Source organism: Carica papaya, chromosome 1, assembly GCF_054855325.1.
Source record: "Carica papaya isolate Zhongbai chromosome 1, ASM5485532v1, whole genome shotgun sequence".
Lineage (NCBI taxonomy): Eukaryota > Viridiplantae > Streptophyta > Magnoliopsida > Brassicales > Caricaceae > Carica > Carica papaya.
Window position 1 is genome coordinate 28,270,733 of NC_142309.1, and position 18,501 is coordinate 28,289,233.

At 28.8% G+C, this 18,501-nt stretch overlaps 1 protein-coding gene across 2 annotated transcripts; it reads left to right on the plus strand.

The window, feature by feature from the left end:
- The first annotated feature begins 12,570 nt into the window (after positions 1-12,570).
- AAP3 (amino acid permease 3) lies at positions 12,571-16,183 on the plus strand. Of its 2 annotated transcripts, XM_088208310.1 has the most exons (8): positions 13,537-13,721; positions 13,794-13,856; positions 14,014-14,115; positions 14,221-14,454; positions 14,598-14,691; positions 14,774-14,988; positions 15,084-15,223; positions 15,316-16,183. In XM_088208310.1, the coding sequence occupies exons 1-8, from the start codon at positions 13,703-13,705 to the stop codon at positions 15,967-15,969; spliced, it is 1,521 nt and encodes a 506-aa protein (XP_088064436.1). In that variant the 5' UTR covers positions 13,537-13,702; the 3' UTR covers positions 15,970-16,183. The 2 variants fall into 2 exon arrangements, with proteins under 2 accessions (XP_021896437.1, XP_088064436.1); XM_022040745.2 differs by lacking the exons at positions 13,537-13,721; positions 13,794-13,856 and adding an exon at positions 12,571-12,725.
- Positions 16,184-18,501: the final 2,318 nt, after the last annotated feature.

Below are 18,501 nucleotides of genomic sequence, written 5' to 3' on the forward strand. Positions count from 1 at the left end.
CTGTATTATGGTATATTAAACATATAATTTATAACTAAGTTTTTTACATTGAATTAAAATAAAATATATTTAAATCAAAAAGGAAATTTAACTATTAAAAAAAATAGCTATTTCAATAACTATTACTGTAACACCCAACATTACAATTATTTTTTAATATAATTCCAATTACAAAAATAATTGGTCTATATTTTTTATTGAATATACTATTTGGTGCTGCTGAAAAAACTTGCATGAAACACTTATTCCGGGGGAAGTCCTAGATTGTATTGTGGTAATGTGATCATTACCCTTAAACCTCCCAGGGGGGAGATAAAAGAGGGAGGGGAGACCGAGTTACCTTATGAGGGAACGAGGGTTGCCTTCTCTCTGTTCACCACCAGTATCCTTATGGGAGCCTCGTTGCTTTTTCGTTTTGTGAACTTCATTTGCATGAACTTCACTTCACTCAAATAAAAAGACATATCGGAAAAGGGAAGGAAGTGCTTCACGAGTGTGGAGCACGACTACCGTTCTCTTTAAATCTTAAGATATATATACTTCTAGACTGAAAAGGAAGGAGTTTAATAAAAGGGAGGAAGTGCTTCACGGGGCGTGGAGCACGACTACCAAATGCTTTAAACATGAAGATATAGATATTATGATAAGCGGGGAGAGGAGAAAACAAAGGAATCAAATAGACAAAATGTGACTTACCAGTCTCTCCAATGATTGAAATGAAGACCCTTTATTTTCCCCCAAACAGACCCTAGCCATCTCCTTCCATTCCAAAACCCTCTTCCTAATCTCCTTCCCTTCTTCACCCACCATTGCCTTTCTTATCACCCTCTCAATCTTCTCTCTCTCAATTAATTTCCCACTTTCAAATCCCAACCCAACCCTCCAAACATCTCTAGCATACCTTGCATTCACCTTTTGGTCAGTAAAAAATGGCATACAAATCATGGGTACTCCTTCACAAAGACCCTCCAATGTTGAATTGCCATTGTTGTTATCCCAAAATGACTAAATAGTTGGCACGCTAAGAAGTGCAAAGAATGTGGCAAATGGATTGACATAGATGAGCCTATAAGAAAGCAGATCAACATCAAAGACAAACCCCCAACGAGATAAGCCCCTGATATCCTTAAACTGTATTATCAAAACTACCATGCTCGACTTTTCTTTTACTTGGAAGGATTTTAAGCATAGGTTACTCAATCCTTTGTTTCTTTGCCACGAGGAGTAGGAGCTTAAAACTTTACATGAAAGGAGGAAACTTCTTATTTTTCACTCTCATTTGCAGGAGTTACTTGAATTATAGGTCATTCTACACGTGTTTCGCCCAAAAGAGTTCCGAGTTGGTAAAACATTACTAACATAACAACTTGTTATGTTAAATCTTATTTTATTTTTAATTATTTGACATGAACTTTAGATGATTATCATTGAGAAACTTTTTAGTTGCAGTTTAAAGCGCAAGAACGCGTAATATTATAAACACCAAACGTGTTTCTCAAGCATATTCTTTTTTGCAAGTTTTCTATTTTTAACTCATTGAAAAATAACACACACACACACACACTATTATCTAAGGAAATCTTTAAATTAAATAAATGATAGTTTGAGTTTGGTCAATAAAATTTACATGATAAAACTTTAAAATCTTCAATAGATTAATATTTGAACATATTAATAAAGTCTTTAATAGGTTTAGTCTAACTAGAAAAATATGTAAATTATTGTGAGATGACAAAAGAAAATGTGTATACATGAAATTCCATATAGAATTGGAACAATATATTTCAAATTTTATCAATGTTGATGGAATATATGATTTCAAATATAATAAAATTATATATAAATTCAACTTCCATCACATGAATTGTTTAGTTTAACTTTAAAATTAATGAATATATATATATATATATATATATATATATATATATATATATATAGGCTAGTGAGAGTAGGAGGCATTGTAGCAGTGGGTTTATGAGGTTGGCAAATCTTTATATGGTGTTGAGGATGATTGCCCATTTAACCCACTTGCTCTAATTTTAAGTCTTCCAAGTTTCTTTTTAATGACAACTTTCCAAATCTCTTGGTAATCTTTCTTCTTGTCATCCGTCCAAATCTCTTCTACTTCTCTCTCTCTCTCTCTCTCTCTCTTTATAGTTATGATTGCTTCCCAATTTTTCTTAGACCGCAATTTTATGTGTACATATAGAAACAAACATCTTCATCCTAATCATTTTCTTACACCTTACATATGAGCGTGACACATAATTATATGTTTTTGTAAAAGATTATAATTTCGACATTAAGAAATAGATATAATCTCGGTATTCCTAAAGATTATGTATTGAAGAGAATACAATAAATGAGTAAGTGTATCCTAGTGGGTAATGCCCGCACCTTAAATACGAGGAGTCGTCTTCTCAAAAAATGAATTAATTAAATTCATCATTCGGTTCTTGAAATACCACCAACACTTGACTTACTAACACGTGTTTAATCCCAACTTTTCTTTCTCTTTTTTTTTTTTTTTTATATGAAAATTATATAGTCTTGAGTGTATATTACTGTACTAGCAGAAGTTGACTAAAGAACTCGAGAAACATGGCTGCAAAATTCAACGTGATGCGGAAGAACCCAACCCAGTGGCGGTCGTTCGTCTTCTCCACTATCTACGGTGACCGAGTCGTCTCATACGCCGCTCGGCCGAGTCAAGTCGCAGTCTTTACCTCACTTCCTCCATAACCAGCAGCAAATGAAGAGAATTTCTTCTTGGTAATTTCACAAAAAGTGTCGAGAGCTTCGAGCGAGATGATAAAACGACTGCGTAACAACCAACTTGCGGGCTGCCCGTCACCCGCCACCTAAAAAACAAATAAATAAAGAAGACGAGACGTTTAATTTAAATAAATTAAAATTAAAATTCAAAAAAAAAGTGATAGTAGACGTCCATCGTTGACCGTCGAATCACAATCACCCACTTTTACCAACAAATCTCCAAGTGGGTCCTACCCGACCCATCTTCCTCCTTGCGGAAACGTTGACCAACTACCACCGTCCATTAAGGACTTTAGCTTTCCCACACTCATCTCTCTCTCTCTCTCTCTCTATATATATATATATGTATATACGTATATATATATATATATATGCCACCTTTAGTGTTTATTCCATTTTTGGAATTCTGGGTGGTACCAAATTATATAAAAGAAAACTTCTTTATAAAAATTAAGAATTAATTTTATAAATTATATACTTTATTAAAAATTATAACTTCAATAATAAGTAATAAATGAACAACGTGGGGGTGGGTCTGATCAGAATTATTTTTTATGTGTTTGATAACTTCACTAATAATTGATGTTAATAGCATTTATTAGGAATGTCGTTTTGTACGTGGTTGGTTCAATTATTGAATTTTGTGAAGGTCTGAAATTATTCAGTTAACGAAAACGACGTAGTATTTGAATATATTCTTTTGCTTGTTATTTTGTTTATCCAATTACGGCTACTATTTTTTCTTTATCTCATAAATCAATATCTCTGTGGTTTTCATTTTAATTCTTATTCTCAAACTTTGAATAATTTCTATGCGGTCAAAGTTGTTTTCATTTTGAAATTTGAAACATTAATTATCCCATGTTGATATAACTTCGTGTTGCCGCATATATGTATATATATATATATATATAATATCTACATGGTAAATAATATAGAGGATTTAGTATTCTTGATTAAATTCCAAAGAGTAGATACGTATAATTTTGTCTATTAATTAAACAAAAATTATAGTAAAATACTCGTTTATGTATAGTTTCCCACCAAACATATCAAATACGTGTACAAATTAAAAAGAGTTATGTCTATAAATATATGTATATATATATATATATATGTACGTAACATGCATTATTGTACAATTAGGCTAATTAATTAACCTTATCAAGACGATTACGGGTTGATTTTGTCTAAATGTTTTATCCCAATTTTGAAAGATTAGATCATTTGAGCTTTGAATATTTGGATAATTAGATATTTTGAAAGCATATTTTATATATATATATATATATATATAAGTATATTAAAAATATTTAAAATTTCTCTCAAATTTAATATATTTATTTATAAGTAATTTTAAAAAATTATATAAAATAATATTAAAATCATGTGAAATTTATATTAATTCATATAATTAATATAATTATCTTTTTTTATCTATCAGTGAAATTGTAAGATAATAAATTATATTTTTAAATTAAGACAAATTATAAGGATTAAAAACTATATTCTATTATGAAAACCATTAGTTTTACGTATCATAATTAAAACAATTAGATAAAAAAGAATACTGAGTCATACGTAATAGATATAGGAATTAAACCACAATATATAAGCACTTAAAATGATAATTTATTCTAAACACAACTAAAGTACATTATAATACATGTAGTGTCAAAACTTCATTGAAGAATTTAGCAAGCTTAAAGTTAAAGCTAAGATTTTAAAACCATTAAAACAAGCTTCAATATTCTCCTTCTATTTCTTTACACTTTTTTCTCTCTCTCTCTCTCTCTCTCTAAGTAATTTTCACAAAACTATTTCATAAAAAGGTAATTTTAATTTTAATATCTTAACAAGTTAAATTAAATTTAACCCACAAGAGATCATTTAGAAGGTAAGAATGCTCTTTCTTCATTTTTTTCACAATTCAATTTGATTTTAGTAATTAGTATATTTACAAGATGCATTAATACAACATTCCCTAAAATTGATTGAAATATATATGTATATATATATATATATATAAACCATTTTAAACAAAATTTCAATAAATGAACCAATTCAATAATGCATGTGTCTTAGAGTTGAGGTGGGTGTGGAGTCAAAAATGATGGAAGCAAATATAGCTTTTTGCCACAAAAGTCAACATTTGTGTTGTCTTGAAATTAAATTTTCTTTTGGTTGTTTGTCAAACAGACTGCATTACTAATTTTATGCATTAATCGAATCAATTCAATCCCAAATCATTCAACTTTTGACAATACCTTCAAAGGGTTATGTTCTTTCATACTTTACTATTATTTTATTTTGTCTACACACATCAACTAATTTGTACTTTCTATTTAAATCATTGACTCATATATAATATATGTTTCCCCTACATTTGTTTATATAGACAGAACATTCAACCACCCTGATACATTACTCGATATATTACATTTTTCGTTCGATTTACTATCTTTTAACCGATAAATTTTTGATCAAACGATTATTAAAAAATTTTAGTTTCGACTCTTAGAACAAAAGATATGTATATTACGTTGAACTCAAAAAATAAAATTATTTATTTATTTATTTATAAATTAACACTTAAATTTTGTTAAGCGGGTACGTAAATTATATCAGAATTATAAATATTCTATCAAAAGTAGTAAAATTTCGAGTACATTAATCTTCTCGTGACGTCATTTTTTCGTGTTGACGGGGAATTTCATCAAATTTAAAGTTTTCCTTTAGCTTCTGTTAATATTTAACTTACAATTTACTTATTCCTTTCACACTTGGCAATTTTTCCAAAGTTGATTTCTTTTTCCATATGTTACATAAAGAAAACTAATCGTTAATGTCAAGCAAGTTGATGATTAATATATAGTAATTATATGTTTTTAGAATCCAACACAGTGTAAGAGAAGCTAATTAAGAAAATTCTATACAATTTGCTGCTTATAGCTTCTTCCTTTCACACTCCATAATACATATACATATATATATATATATTAATCTTCCTAATTGTTTCCTGATTTTCAAGATTATAATTATCTTCAAGAACATGATATTTCAAAAGACAATGATCTTCTCAATTATAGTTATTATTTTTGGATATTCATTCAGAGAATTTAGTCAAAAAGAAAACAAATATAAATTTAAAAAAAAAAAAAACCCCTTTTCTTTTTCGGATACAGAGAATTAATCTAATGTTTTGGAATATAAAAATATAAGTAGATATATAATACATATCATATACGATTATTTATATTATTGTGATGAAGTAGATAGATATAGTAGTGGTAAAATGGTAAGATGAAGATGAATGAACTTTTTGGGTATGGAGCAAGAGAAAGCAAACAAGTTGATAATTGCATGGTTATCCATCCTTCATTTAGTTTCATGAATATTATTAATGAAGCTATCCAACAACCCACACAAACACAAGAATTTATGCTTTAATTTCATTAACTTAATGCAGAGAACTTGTGTTTTAAATCTTCTAGATTATATTTGTATATATATATATATATGGACCTTTCTGGGCACTTAAAAAACTAGTTTAATATATAATATAATATATATATATATATGGATATACATACACATGTAGATGTATCTTTCAATCCAAAACCTGATAACCTTTCTGGCTGAATGAAGATGAAGTTCATGCAGCCAAGTTGGCGATCCACCAATTATCACCTATCCATCTACGAAGAACATGGGATTTTAGAGTAATTAATTTTTTAAAAATAAAAATTTATATATTTTATTAATTAATTATCATTTTAAAGCTAATTACAACATAATCAACTTGCTAATAATATAGCGAAATAATATAATTAACGTTATAATAAAAATACACACAGAACGAATAGTTCAATTCGAACCCACGATAATATTATAAAAAAATAACGAAATTATTAATTAGTATAATATTATATATCTTGATAACGAACAAGGTTGAAATATTCAATCATTATTAAATTAAAAGTATTTATATAAATTATAACTAATTTGTTTATAAATTAAGTAGAAAGAAAATAGAATAGTAGAGTAGTTGGATCAAAGGCAAAGACAAAAATTATTGAATATGTGTCCTCTATTTTACATTACTTTTAGAATGTTTATTATCTCTGCTTTTTGTACTTGTTCATCCATGACACATACATATGTATCATATATATATATATAAGCACTTCTCAAGAGCTTTAAGAAGCACTCACTCTTGTTTGGCTTTTCAAGAAAGCTATATAATTTTCTACCCTCAAAATAAAAAATAAAAAAAGATTCAAGTCTCTTCAAATATTTCAGCTATGACCAACAAAAAGATACCCTCTACTTTTTTAAAAATAAAAGTAAAAATAAACTTGATTTTATTTAATTAGTCACACCCCAATTTTTTCATCATGAATGGATTATTAAAAAGTTTTTCCCTACTAACCTCCAATTTCTATGTTAATTAAATAAAAGGAAAAAAAATAAAGTTTATCGAACGCAATCAAATCACTAATTAGCATTCTCACTAATAATGTTAATGAAAATTAACGGTTAGAAATTTAAATAAGTTTTTATTTAAGTATAACGATTAAGATAATAAAATAATAGTACATGAACTTATTTAAATGTTTTAAAATTTTTAATAAACCAATTTAGTTACTTTAGGATCTCGAGAAGTTGAAGATGCACAATTCTCCATAAATGCTTCGTTGCCATAACACTTCTCAAGTCACAATAATTGTAGCACACTAGTTTTATGACTAAAGATGGAGTTGTATAACACCCTCCATCAATAATTTTATATCGTTAAACTTTATGCTTCTCTATTTTTTTTTTCTTTGAAACACTGTTCGTAAGCCTCATCCTCCATTGTTAGTTTATTTTTTGTCCCTACATCAACCATCCGTGCTCACCCTCCATATCCACAACTTTCGTCTCAAGATCTCGTCTTCATTACTGTTATTTGCCCATAGTCTGGGTCTTATTTGTAGGACTAATTATCTCATAACAACTTTGTTACGGATGGAGGAGAAGAGGTAACAATTGTTAGGGATTCCTTAATTGAAGATAACTCATATGTAGTGCTTTGGTTAGCAGTTGCTAGGTTATCTAAAAGCGACTTGTGTTATGCTTTGGCATACCTGCCTCAATAAAGCCTAAATGGATCATTAAGGTTTTTTCAATCAGGATTGTTATAGGTGAGGTCAATAGGTTAATGGTCTAGGACACAAACTCTTTTACAGTCGGGTTGTAAATTATAATGGATCTATACTCCTTTAATAGTTATCTAATATATTATTATGGATAATAAAATGTATCTATAAAGTACTATTAACTCAAGAAAAATATCATTTTCAATAATAATACTATTGAATACATGGTTCAAATAAAAAACAAATATATTTAAGAGCTTCTACAATTACCAAAAGTTTTGAAAAGTTGAAATCCTTAATGTTGACGTTTTTAAACAAAATGGCAAGAAAATCACCCACATCATCCCTTAAAACATCATCAACTCAAATCAACTCCAGCTTATTAGTAACTCATCGTGATATTTTATCAACATTCTTTTATTTATTTATACATTCTCTTTTACAAAATATTTGATGACTTAATAAAATAATTACAAACACTTGAAAAAAAAATAATTTGATTAATACAAGTCATGGATCATATCTTATGCGAAACTCTTTTTATATATATCTTTTTATATAATTATTTAAAGAAGTCGTTATGTTAAAGCTTTAAATTTTTTGTTGGTATAAGTAATAATTACTCATTTTATAACTATATTTTTCATATAAATTGTTATGTCATCATTTTAACCTAGCACTCTTGGCCAAACTAGCACAGATTCTCCTCCAACCAGCAACCAATTACAAACACAATTATTACATGTAAAATACCTTAAAAGCTTATCTCTATTATACTATTCTTTGAAATCAAAAGAGTCTACTTTATAAAAAAAATCTTTTGAAAAGTACGAAAATTTTAACATTAGGCGATTATAAATCTATAGGAATTGCTTTTACCATTCACATATTGGTGGACCCATGGATACATGCTCTACCTAACTTTACTCTACCAATACTCGAGAATCCCTATCTTACTAGTGTACAAAGTCTCATACCCCCCATCATAAAAACATAGAATATTCATTCCCCCATTATAACAAGGATTCCCTACTCGTATCGCCTCTCACATAATCAATCTTCCCATTTATGTATAAACCAATTCTCTGGATTCTTGGAGCTAGAACTTTACTCTAAATTGAGAGTACTTTATTAAGTCAGCATACAAATCGAGTTATAATAACATTAATTCATTCAAACACCCATATTTGAAAAGAAAAATCATAAATTGATTGTTATTTTAGTTATCCTAAATCCTTCGTTGACATAAGCTCTAATGATATTTTATTCCTCATCAAGCTTGCTAAGTATTTGTTATAGTAATCCTAATAATGCTATTTTCCCATGTAGGTTTTATGGACAAATGAAAGCATACACAACACAACATCTGCTCCTACAATGTCCCTTGATAAGGCTATTACATTACACCTCACCTTGTGACATTAAAATAGTCAGGGTATCCTCACTCACAGTGACAAATTAGATTTTTTTTTTTGACCTAATCAATCAAAAGATATAGTAAAGTCTTATGCTCAACTATTTTATAAAATATTTTATTATGCATCACTAATCATATATTATCTTTGCTATTAGCAAAATCAGAGTCTACATGCTAAAAAATCTATACATCACATGTAACATATTCGATAAGTTAAAGCTATATGTATCTATCAATAGTAGACTCAATAATCAAACCTAACTATGTCAATGTGTACTTATTTGAATCAAACAGCAACAAGAGAGATAATTACTTGTGCTTCTCTTACACATGGCGATCAATACTTTCTCTCTATGGTGCTTGAAATAATGAATCACTTACATGCTTTTCTCTTTTACTCTCATCCATCGAATCACTTATTAATAATGCTTGAAGGTTTTTAAATACTTTTGCTCAAATAAAAATCGTAAACCACGATAAGGTGTATATATATGTCGACTGGTTTATATAGTATAGATTCTGTATATCATTAGACTTTTCATCTAATTTTAAGTGATTCTCGCCCCAGTTGTTGTCTTATAAAACTCGTCGCTCGCTCAAACCTTCACTAATTTTTTTTTACTAAGTTTTGTTATAACCATCTAGCCGTAATATTCTTAGTTTGGTCCTCTCACCAGACATAAATACATATATATTAATAAAATGTTTTACTTGACATAAAAAAGAAGATTGAGTCTTTGAAGAATTTAGTCTCATTTAATAAAAACTTAATATAATAATATTCTTTATCACTAAATAACATATATATATATATATATACATATATATAATGCCCCCATAGAAAGCACGGCATACATACATGCATGCATACCAGTGAAGGTACATGAAATTAATATCTAGCTTCAAATTTGATTTACATATATAATGTGTACATATTATGATGTTTGATTAGTGTATGTTATCTAGATGTAGCAACAGGCTAAGCATTTTTTGGAGGACAACGAGATGATTCTTCTGCAATAGTTTTTTTAAGATGGATTAGAAGGAATATTATTATAAAAGAAAGTATTGAATTAACAAGTCCTTCCTGCATATATATATGTAGATATATATATATATATACTTTACACCATATTTCTTTGTCTTCATCCATACGTGTATGAAGAATAGAAAGAGTAAACATCTACATCTATATATGCCTTGGAAAGATGTATATTTATACTCCTTCAATTACATCCAAACTTTAAGACAATTCAACATTGATGTGGTGTATCCCTTAGATAATTGTACTTATCATTCTATATATATAAAAGATTATGTATTTGAATTATGTTATATACTTTTATACGAATCTATTAAAAAATTACGTTATGATTGATATATATGTATTGCATGATTAATAAAATAAAATAAAAATTATAAAATTTACAATTTTAAACAAATTCATCATTGTAATTTTGTGTGTATATGTATATATACGAGCACTAAATCAATTTAAAATCAAATTAGACTAGAAATTCAAGATTGATTTGAAATCAAATTAGACCATAGATTTAAAGTGTAAAACTTTCAAACTAAGACCGAATTGAAGTGAAAGAAGATGTGGACTTAATCAATCCAACCCTTATATTTTTTTTAACAACACATTTAATTTAAAATTAACATAGAAAATTCAAAAATTAAAATAATTAATCATATTTATACAAAATTTTTAACTATAAAACTATAAAAAAAAAACTCATTAAATTAATATAAAATTATCACATAAGCTACCGTAAAGCATGCACAATCACATAAGAATAATCATAAAAATAAAAGAATTCAAAAAATTTTATGCGGTTCGACAATGTGACTACATTTACAGACGATATTAGGAATAAAAAAAAATTTCGTTATGATAATATTCTCGTACATCGCAGATAGGTTAACAAACTTATTTATTAAAATTAATTAATTAAGTAGTATTTTTTTATGATGAAAATTTTAAATTTACTTTATTTTTCAGTAATCTTGTTAAACAGGCAAATATCTAATTTTATGTTAATTTCATAAATTGAAATAAAAAATTAATAGACCTAATTAGCATATTAAAAAAATAGGGCACTAAGAAAATCTTTTAAGTGGGTTTCTAAATGATGAACACAAGAAAATGCCGAGTGTGTTCCACATTTTTCAAATTTGTGTTAATTTACCCCCTCCTATATATAGTGGTGATATAATTAGTATGCTACTATATATATATATAAATGTACATTTTATTTTTTAATTTAAAGCGAATAAATCGTTTTTTTTTTTATTTTTTTATGAAATCATTACGAAATATTTATTCGTAGGTGAAGTAAGTTCTTTTATTTAAATTTATGGTTTTTTTTTTATTTTAAATTGAATGATTTTATCGATACACAATCAACATATATAATTCGTACTTATATTCATCGCGATAGATATTGGGTTTAAACTTTTTTTTTCAATCCATTCTCATTAATGGATTCTTAGAGATTCCACTTATATTTAAAACAACAATATATATATATATATAATTATACTTAAATATACATATTATCATATATTTTACTTGTTGGTATTTTCAAGAATTTTTATAAAAATTTTGAATAAAGTCGGACATGTATATATTTTTATTATGAAATTATGTTGTTATTAATATGTACTTACTAACTAAATATTAAATATATATATATATATATATATAAAAGAGAAGAAGAAGAAGAAGAAATTAATAATTAATAAATAGTTAAGAGGACATGCGGTATATACGGTCACAAATTCCCTTAGCCTAATAACCTTTCTTTTTCCTCATTCACAGGGAACTAATTGAAGATGGAGAATATTTTGATACTAAATTATTGTCCAGCTATACATATATACATGTATATATATATATTATATTATATGAAATTGGCAATTTGGACATTTAATTTTAATAAAAATTCCAAAGTGGTGAGACAAATTTAATTAAAAAATTAATATATATTAAGAAAGATTTGACTGGAAAATATATATATATATATATATATAAAAAGATACTGTAAAAAAATAATGAATAGAAGGAACCATATTCGGGGTTCAATTAAGGATGGATGAGAAGCCACACACGTGAGAGTTTCAATTCGAAGGTCCTCTTTTCTTTCTCCATTACTATTTCATTTCTTCTCCTTCTTCACTATATAAACCAACTCTCTCCTCCATTCCAAACACACCCACACCCACACCCACATAACATCAATCCACCATTCACATATATATACATACATACATACATACATACATACATACATACATACTTACACTCCACCATTCACATATAAGGAGTTGCTCTACACATATCAAAGAGCTACAAGCATAACCAGCCTGCCACACAAACTTCATTTAAGGTAACACCCTAAATTAGCTTTCTTACTTGAATGTTTTTTGAAGGCCTGATTTTATATGTCAAACTACAAAATTGTATCGATGCAATGTTGGAGTGATGTTATAATATGATATAATAGAATTCATTTCTAATGAGGTTGATAATAATATTTAACCAGCATATATATATATATATATATAAGGTGTGTGTAGATAGAAAATTAATCTTTCATACATCTCCTATTGTACATAATTAATGTTATTCTAATAGAGAGGGTAGGTATGAAAATTAAAATATGCCTCGTTGCTCATTCCTAAACCTAAAAAATATATTCTCTTCTGGGTTAAAAGTTTGCATTAAATTCATGAATATAATAATTAAGTTAATCAATTGATAATAGAAGTAAAATAATTACATATAGAGTTTAAATGGGGGGGAAGAGGAAAAAAAAAAGAATAGTACGAAGAGGTAAGAAAAAGGTGGTAATAAAGGAAAAAAAAACAAAGGGCAATCTGGAACCAGAGATCTTCTTTTATTACTATGGATTTTGTTTTATCATCTTCTTTATAAGTTGATATATATATATATATATATAAGTTTTTGGAGAAGGAGGGTCTGTGGGGCAGCCATGAATAATTGAAATTGTAGAAGACATTTCTATCACATTTTTTTAAAAGAAAAAAAGTTTTCAATTTCCATGTCCAAGACGTGTGATAGACCAGACCAAATCGAAAGAAACTGAGTCGATCCAATGGTGTACGTCACTCTCTTCTTACACCACGTGCTTATACAGCCCCTTACACCTCTTTTCACCCTATATATATAGGTGTGTCTATATATTATTACGAACCATCTTCTCCCACCTCTGCTGAATATTCATCATTTCACTCTCTTCTTCTCCTCTGTTCTATTGTGGGTCTGGGTTCTTCTGTTTCAATTGGGAGAAGAAGAGAAGAGAAGAGAAGAGAAGAGAAGATCTAATTCTATTAGGGGTTTGTGATGCTGGGGAGGAGTATGTGTATGTATGCATGTATCTATTTACATATCTCAAGTCTCAGTTGCAGTACTGACAATTAAACTGGTTATACAGACACATATACACCCATAACTGGACTTCCAGATCCATCAACCTACGGACCAGATTATCCATCTCGTATAATCTTGTTTTATCTCTTTCTTGATATTAACAGATTCTGTGATCGTTTTTATTTTCTTGTTCTTTCGGGTTTCTGTCTCTCTGTTTCCCTGTTTCTCTGTTTCGTATCTTCTGAAACAAAGGCTTACCTCTGTTCGTATCTTTGATTAAAAAGAAGAAACAAAGATGGTTCAGAACTCTGCCCTTGATATTTCCCTCGATGTACATGCACAAGGCTCTAAATGTTTTGACGATGATGGTCGCCTCAAAAGAACTGGTAAATCTATATAAACATATATATATATATATATATATGGTTAGTTTTTTAAAAAAGTTATAAAGGAAAAAGGAAAATGAATTTTTTTTTTTTTTTAATTTGCAGGGACGATTTGGACTGCGAGTGCGCATATTATAACAGCAGTTATTGGGTCAGGGGTTCTGTCCCTGGCTTGGGCCACTGCTCAGCTCGGATGGGTGGCTGGTCCGACCGTCATGTTCCTCTTTTCCTTTGTCACTTACTACACATCTACTCTTCTCGCCGCCTGTTACCGCACCGGTGATCCTTACACTGGCAAAAGAAACTATACTTACATGGAAGCTGTCCAATCCCATCTTGGTACTTCACATTTCACATCTGGGTTTTCATTTTTTTTTTTTTTTGCAATTCACATCTGAGTTTTCATTTTTTTTTTTTTTTTTTGCATTTCACATCTGGGTTTTCTCAACTAATCTCTCTGTTTAATTCTGAAATTTTCTCAGGCGGCGTTAAAGTCAAGTTCTGTGGGTTGGTTCAGTACTTGAATCTTTTTGGAGTTGCGATAGGATACACCATTGCTGCCTCTATAAGCATGATGTAAGTAATTATCAGTAATCGATTCTTGAGATTGTGTTTGATTTGGTTTTGAATTGTGTTTTGATTAATTTTAATTAAACAGGGCTATCAAGAAATCTAGCTGTCGCCACAAGAGCGGTGGGAAGAATCCTTGCCACATGAACAGCAACCCTTACATGATTGCATTTGGAATTATTGAAATCATTTTCTCTCAGATTCCTGACTTTGACCAGCTATGGTGGCTCTCCATTGTCGCCGCCGTCATGTCCTTCACTTACTCCACCATTGGCCTTGGCCTTGGCATTGCAAAAACTGCAGGTATACTTATATATATACATAAAATTTCTGTTTAAAAAAACAAAAAAAAAAACACCCAATTTGAAGCTAAACCTTTTTGGTTGATTAATGAACAGCAAATGGAAAAATCAAGGGGAGTCTAACTGGAGTAAGCGTAGGCGCTGTAACACAAACTCAAAAAATATGGAGAAGCTTCCAAGCCCTTGGAGATATAGCTTTTGCCTATTCTTTCTCGCTTATCCTCATTGAAATTCAGGTACTTATACAATACATACATCTGATTCTATATTATATGTATATATATGATGTGGGTGTGATGAAAATGGTGGTGTTATAATATATTTACAGGACACTATAAAATCGCCACCATCGGAGTCAAAAACTATGAACAAGGCTGCCTTTGTAAGTGTAGGAGTAACGACCCTTTTCTACATGCTATGCGGGTGCATGGGATATGCAGCGTTCGGAGATTTTGCTCCTGGAAATCTCCTCACCGGAACTGGATTCTCGGAGCCATATTGGATTCTGGACATAGCCAATGCCGCCATTGTTATCCACCTTATTGGTGCATACCAAGTTTTCTGTCAACCCTTGTTTGCCTTCATAGAAAAACATGCAAAAGAAAGATTCCCAGAAAGTGAATTCATCAACAGAGATGTCAACATTCCCATCCCGGGTTTTAAACCCTACAGACTGAATCTCTTCAGACTGGTTTGGAGGACAATCTTCGTGATTTTGACGACGCTAATTTCAATGCTTCTTCCTTTCTTCAACGACATTGTTGGGTTGCTTGGAGCTTTAGGGTTCTGGCCATTGACAGTGTATTTCCCGGTTGAAATGTACGTGAAGCAGATGAGAATTCCAAAGTGGAGTACCAGATGGCTTTGTCTTCAAGTGTTGAGCTTTGCTTGTCTTATCATCACCATTGCTGCAGCTGCTGGGTCTGTTGCAGGAGTTGTTCTTGACCTAAAAACTTACAAGCCATTCAAGTCTGAAGAATAATTAATTCAACACAAAAAAAAAAACAAAAAACAAAAATCAAAAGTCGACGGATCAGAGTTTTAAGTTATTGTCAATATGATCAAAATGTAACAGAAGCCTGAAAAGGGTTTCTTAGGAAATTGAAAGAAGGGCAAGGCCATGTATGATTATAGTTTGGAATTATGTAATTTCAAGTTCATTTAGTAAGAAATTTAACTGCAAAAATTTACAGAAATCTGTTCTTTTGTTTTTCTTCCTCTGGTACGACACGTGACTTTTTGTCCCACACTACTTTTTTACCTTTCAAAGTTTGGAGGTTAAAATTAGAATCTCATGAACTTTCTGTCCCTTTAAAATTAGGCTTTAAACAGAACAAAAACAAAACAACAATATAAACTTTTGAAGGAAATTTATATATATACACACACACACATATATATATATACATACATACATATCGATTAATTAAATTGCATATAAATATGAATTGTAAAAAAATAAATTTTTAATTAATTAGTGGTGGGGTGAGATTGAATAGTTGGACAACTGATAAGACGGTGAGGGTATCAAAACCCAATTTCCCCTTTTCTTCTCCAATATAATTCTTTTTTATTTTGTGTTATATAAGAATTTATAATTTTATTAAAGGAAATATTAATTAATTATGTAATGATTAAGAAATATATTAAATACATATCATAATTGAATTACTCAAATAAATAAACATAAATCATACATGCATAATATATCATGCCTTAATTTTTGTTATTATGTTTTATTTTTTGATAGAAGATTTATAGGATAAACAAGAATCATGATAATGTTGAAATTGTTATAAGTTAATAAACATAGGTTTAAATTTGATTCGAAATTTTAATTTTATGATGCAAGAACAAAAAGTAAGAGTATACTACAAACTAAAATAAAATTGTGAATGAAAATAAGATTTCATTTTCATATTCAATTGAAGTCCAAATTTTTTTATGATTTGTTTGTTAACAAATAGAAATACAAAACCATAATTGTGTAGTTAATGATATAATTATTAGATTTTAAATTTAACACGTGGGTTTATATGTGTAAATTAATTGAGTCTGGTTAAAAGTGATATGATGTAGTTAAGGGTATATCGGACTTTTAATCTATCAAACTAAAGTGTAAGTTATTTTTGTGTGGAGACCAAATTTGTGATTTCTGATTTTGTGATGAGTCAAATTAGAAATAAAGAAAGTTGACAGACATGTTTGCTCATAAATATGCAGTTATGGTCCCTAAATCACGTGTAAAATTTTCTATTATGACATCCTATCATTAGAAATAGAGATAAAAGACTTCAAAAGATTATGTGCTCATTTGGAAGATTTATCGCAGAAAATGAAGCTTTCTTCCGTTATGGATTCAAGTATGCTTTCAATTTAGTTCTAATTTTTTTTGATTTGATACGAGCACAATAACTGTTTTAAATTTAGATTCAGATATATTTTTATGAATTCCATACAATAAAAATTATTAAAAATTACTAAAATACAAATGAGTTGGCGTACTGTATAAATATTATCCATACAATTTAAATTTTACTAATATTTTATAATTTTATTTGAAATGTTAAATAATACATAATAAATAATTTAATTTCCAATCAATATAAATATGTAAGGTGAATATTATATGATGGCAATTGGTAGGGTAATAAATATTTCAGAATCTTCATATAACACTATTTTGAAACCAACACATACAGTGTAAGGCCTCCATCAAAATCAGTCCCCCCCCATGAACTAATAAAAAAACAAAGAGAAAGACAAAAGGAGAAGAAAGAAATGGGTGGTGTAGATGCACATAAGATAAGGAATGGTTCTTTATGCTTTACAATAAGATAAAATGCATTTCCCATTATGGCATTTGTTTTCTTATCAAAATATTAACTTTGCCAACTTTTTTTTGGGTTATAAATTCCAATTTTTTTGGGGAAAATTATGATTATTATGCTTATATATGATATGGGTTTGTTGTATTATATATGATAAATGATTACTTGACTTCAAAGGGTAAAGCTAGCCATTTCCAAGCTATATATATATATGTATGTATAAACCCAATTACCAAGAATTTATGTTTGATCTTTCAGAATTTAGGTTTCACTTTCATGAATAATAGAATTTAGAGAGAAAGAAAGTTATTTATTCTCGTGTGACTTTTAATACCCATCAATTTCTTATATATATATATATATATGTATATATGTTGGAAGTCCAAGTGTTGTATTTTATGGTGATGGATAGAGTTTGTTAAGTTTAGAAAATTATTAGTGTGTTACATGTGATAGATAAAAGAGCCGTGTACTGGCCATCCATTTTGAATAGCAAGCAGAGAGGAATCAAAATCGATATCATTTTTTTTTTTTTTAAAATGATAAACAATATAACATATATATATACACACACACACACACACACGCACACACACAGAGATAGTATAAATAGTATGGAAGAAATGTGTTTCATTTAAATTAAATAAACAGAATAATAACAATAAGGTTTCATTTCACTTTTC

Excerpts from the sequence above, each read along its gene's own strand:
- AAP3 (XM_088208310.1), top strand. Across the intron at positions 14,989-15,083 it reads TGGCATTGCAAAAACTGCAG|CAAATGGAAAAATCAAGGGG; the intron begins GTATACTTATAT and ends ATTAATGAACAG. Across the intron at positions 15,224-15,315 it reads TTATCCTCATTGAAATTCAG|GACACTATAAAATCGCCACC; the intron begins GTACTTATACAA and ends ATATATTTACAG.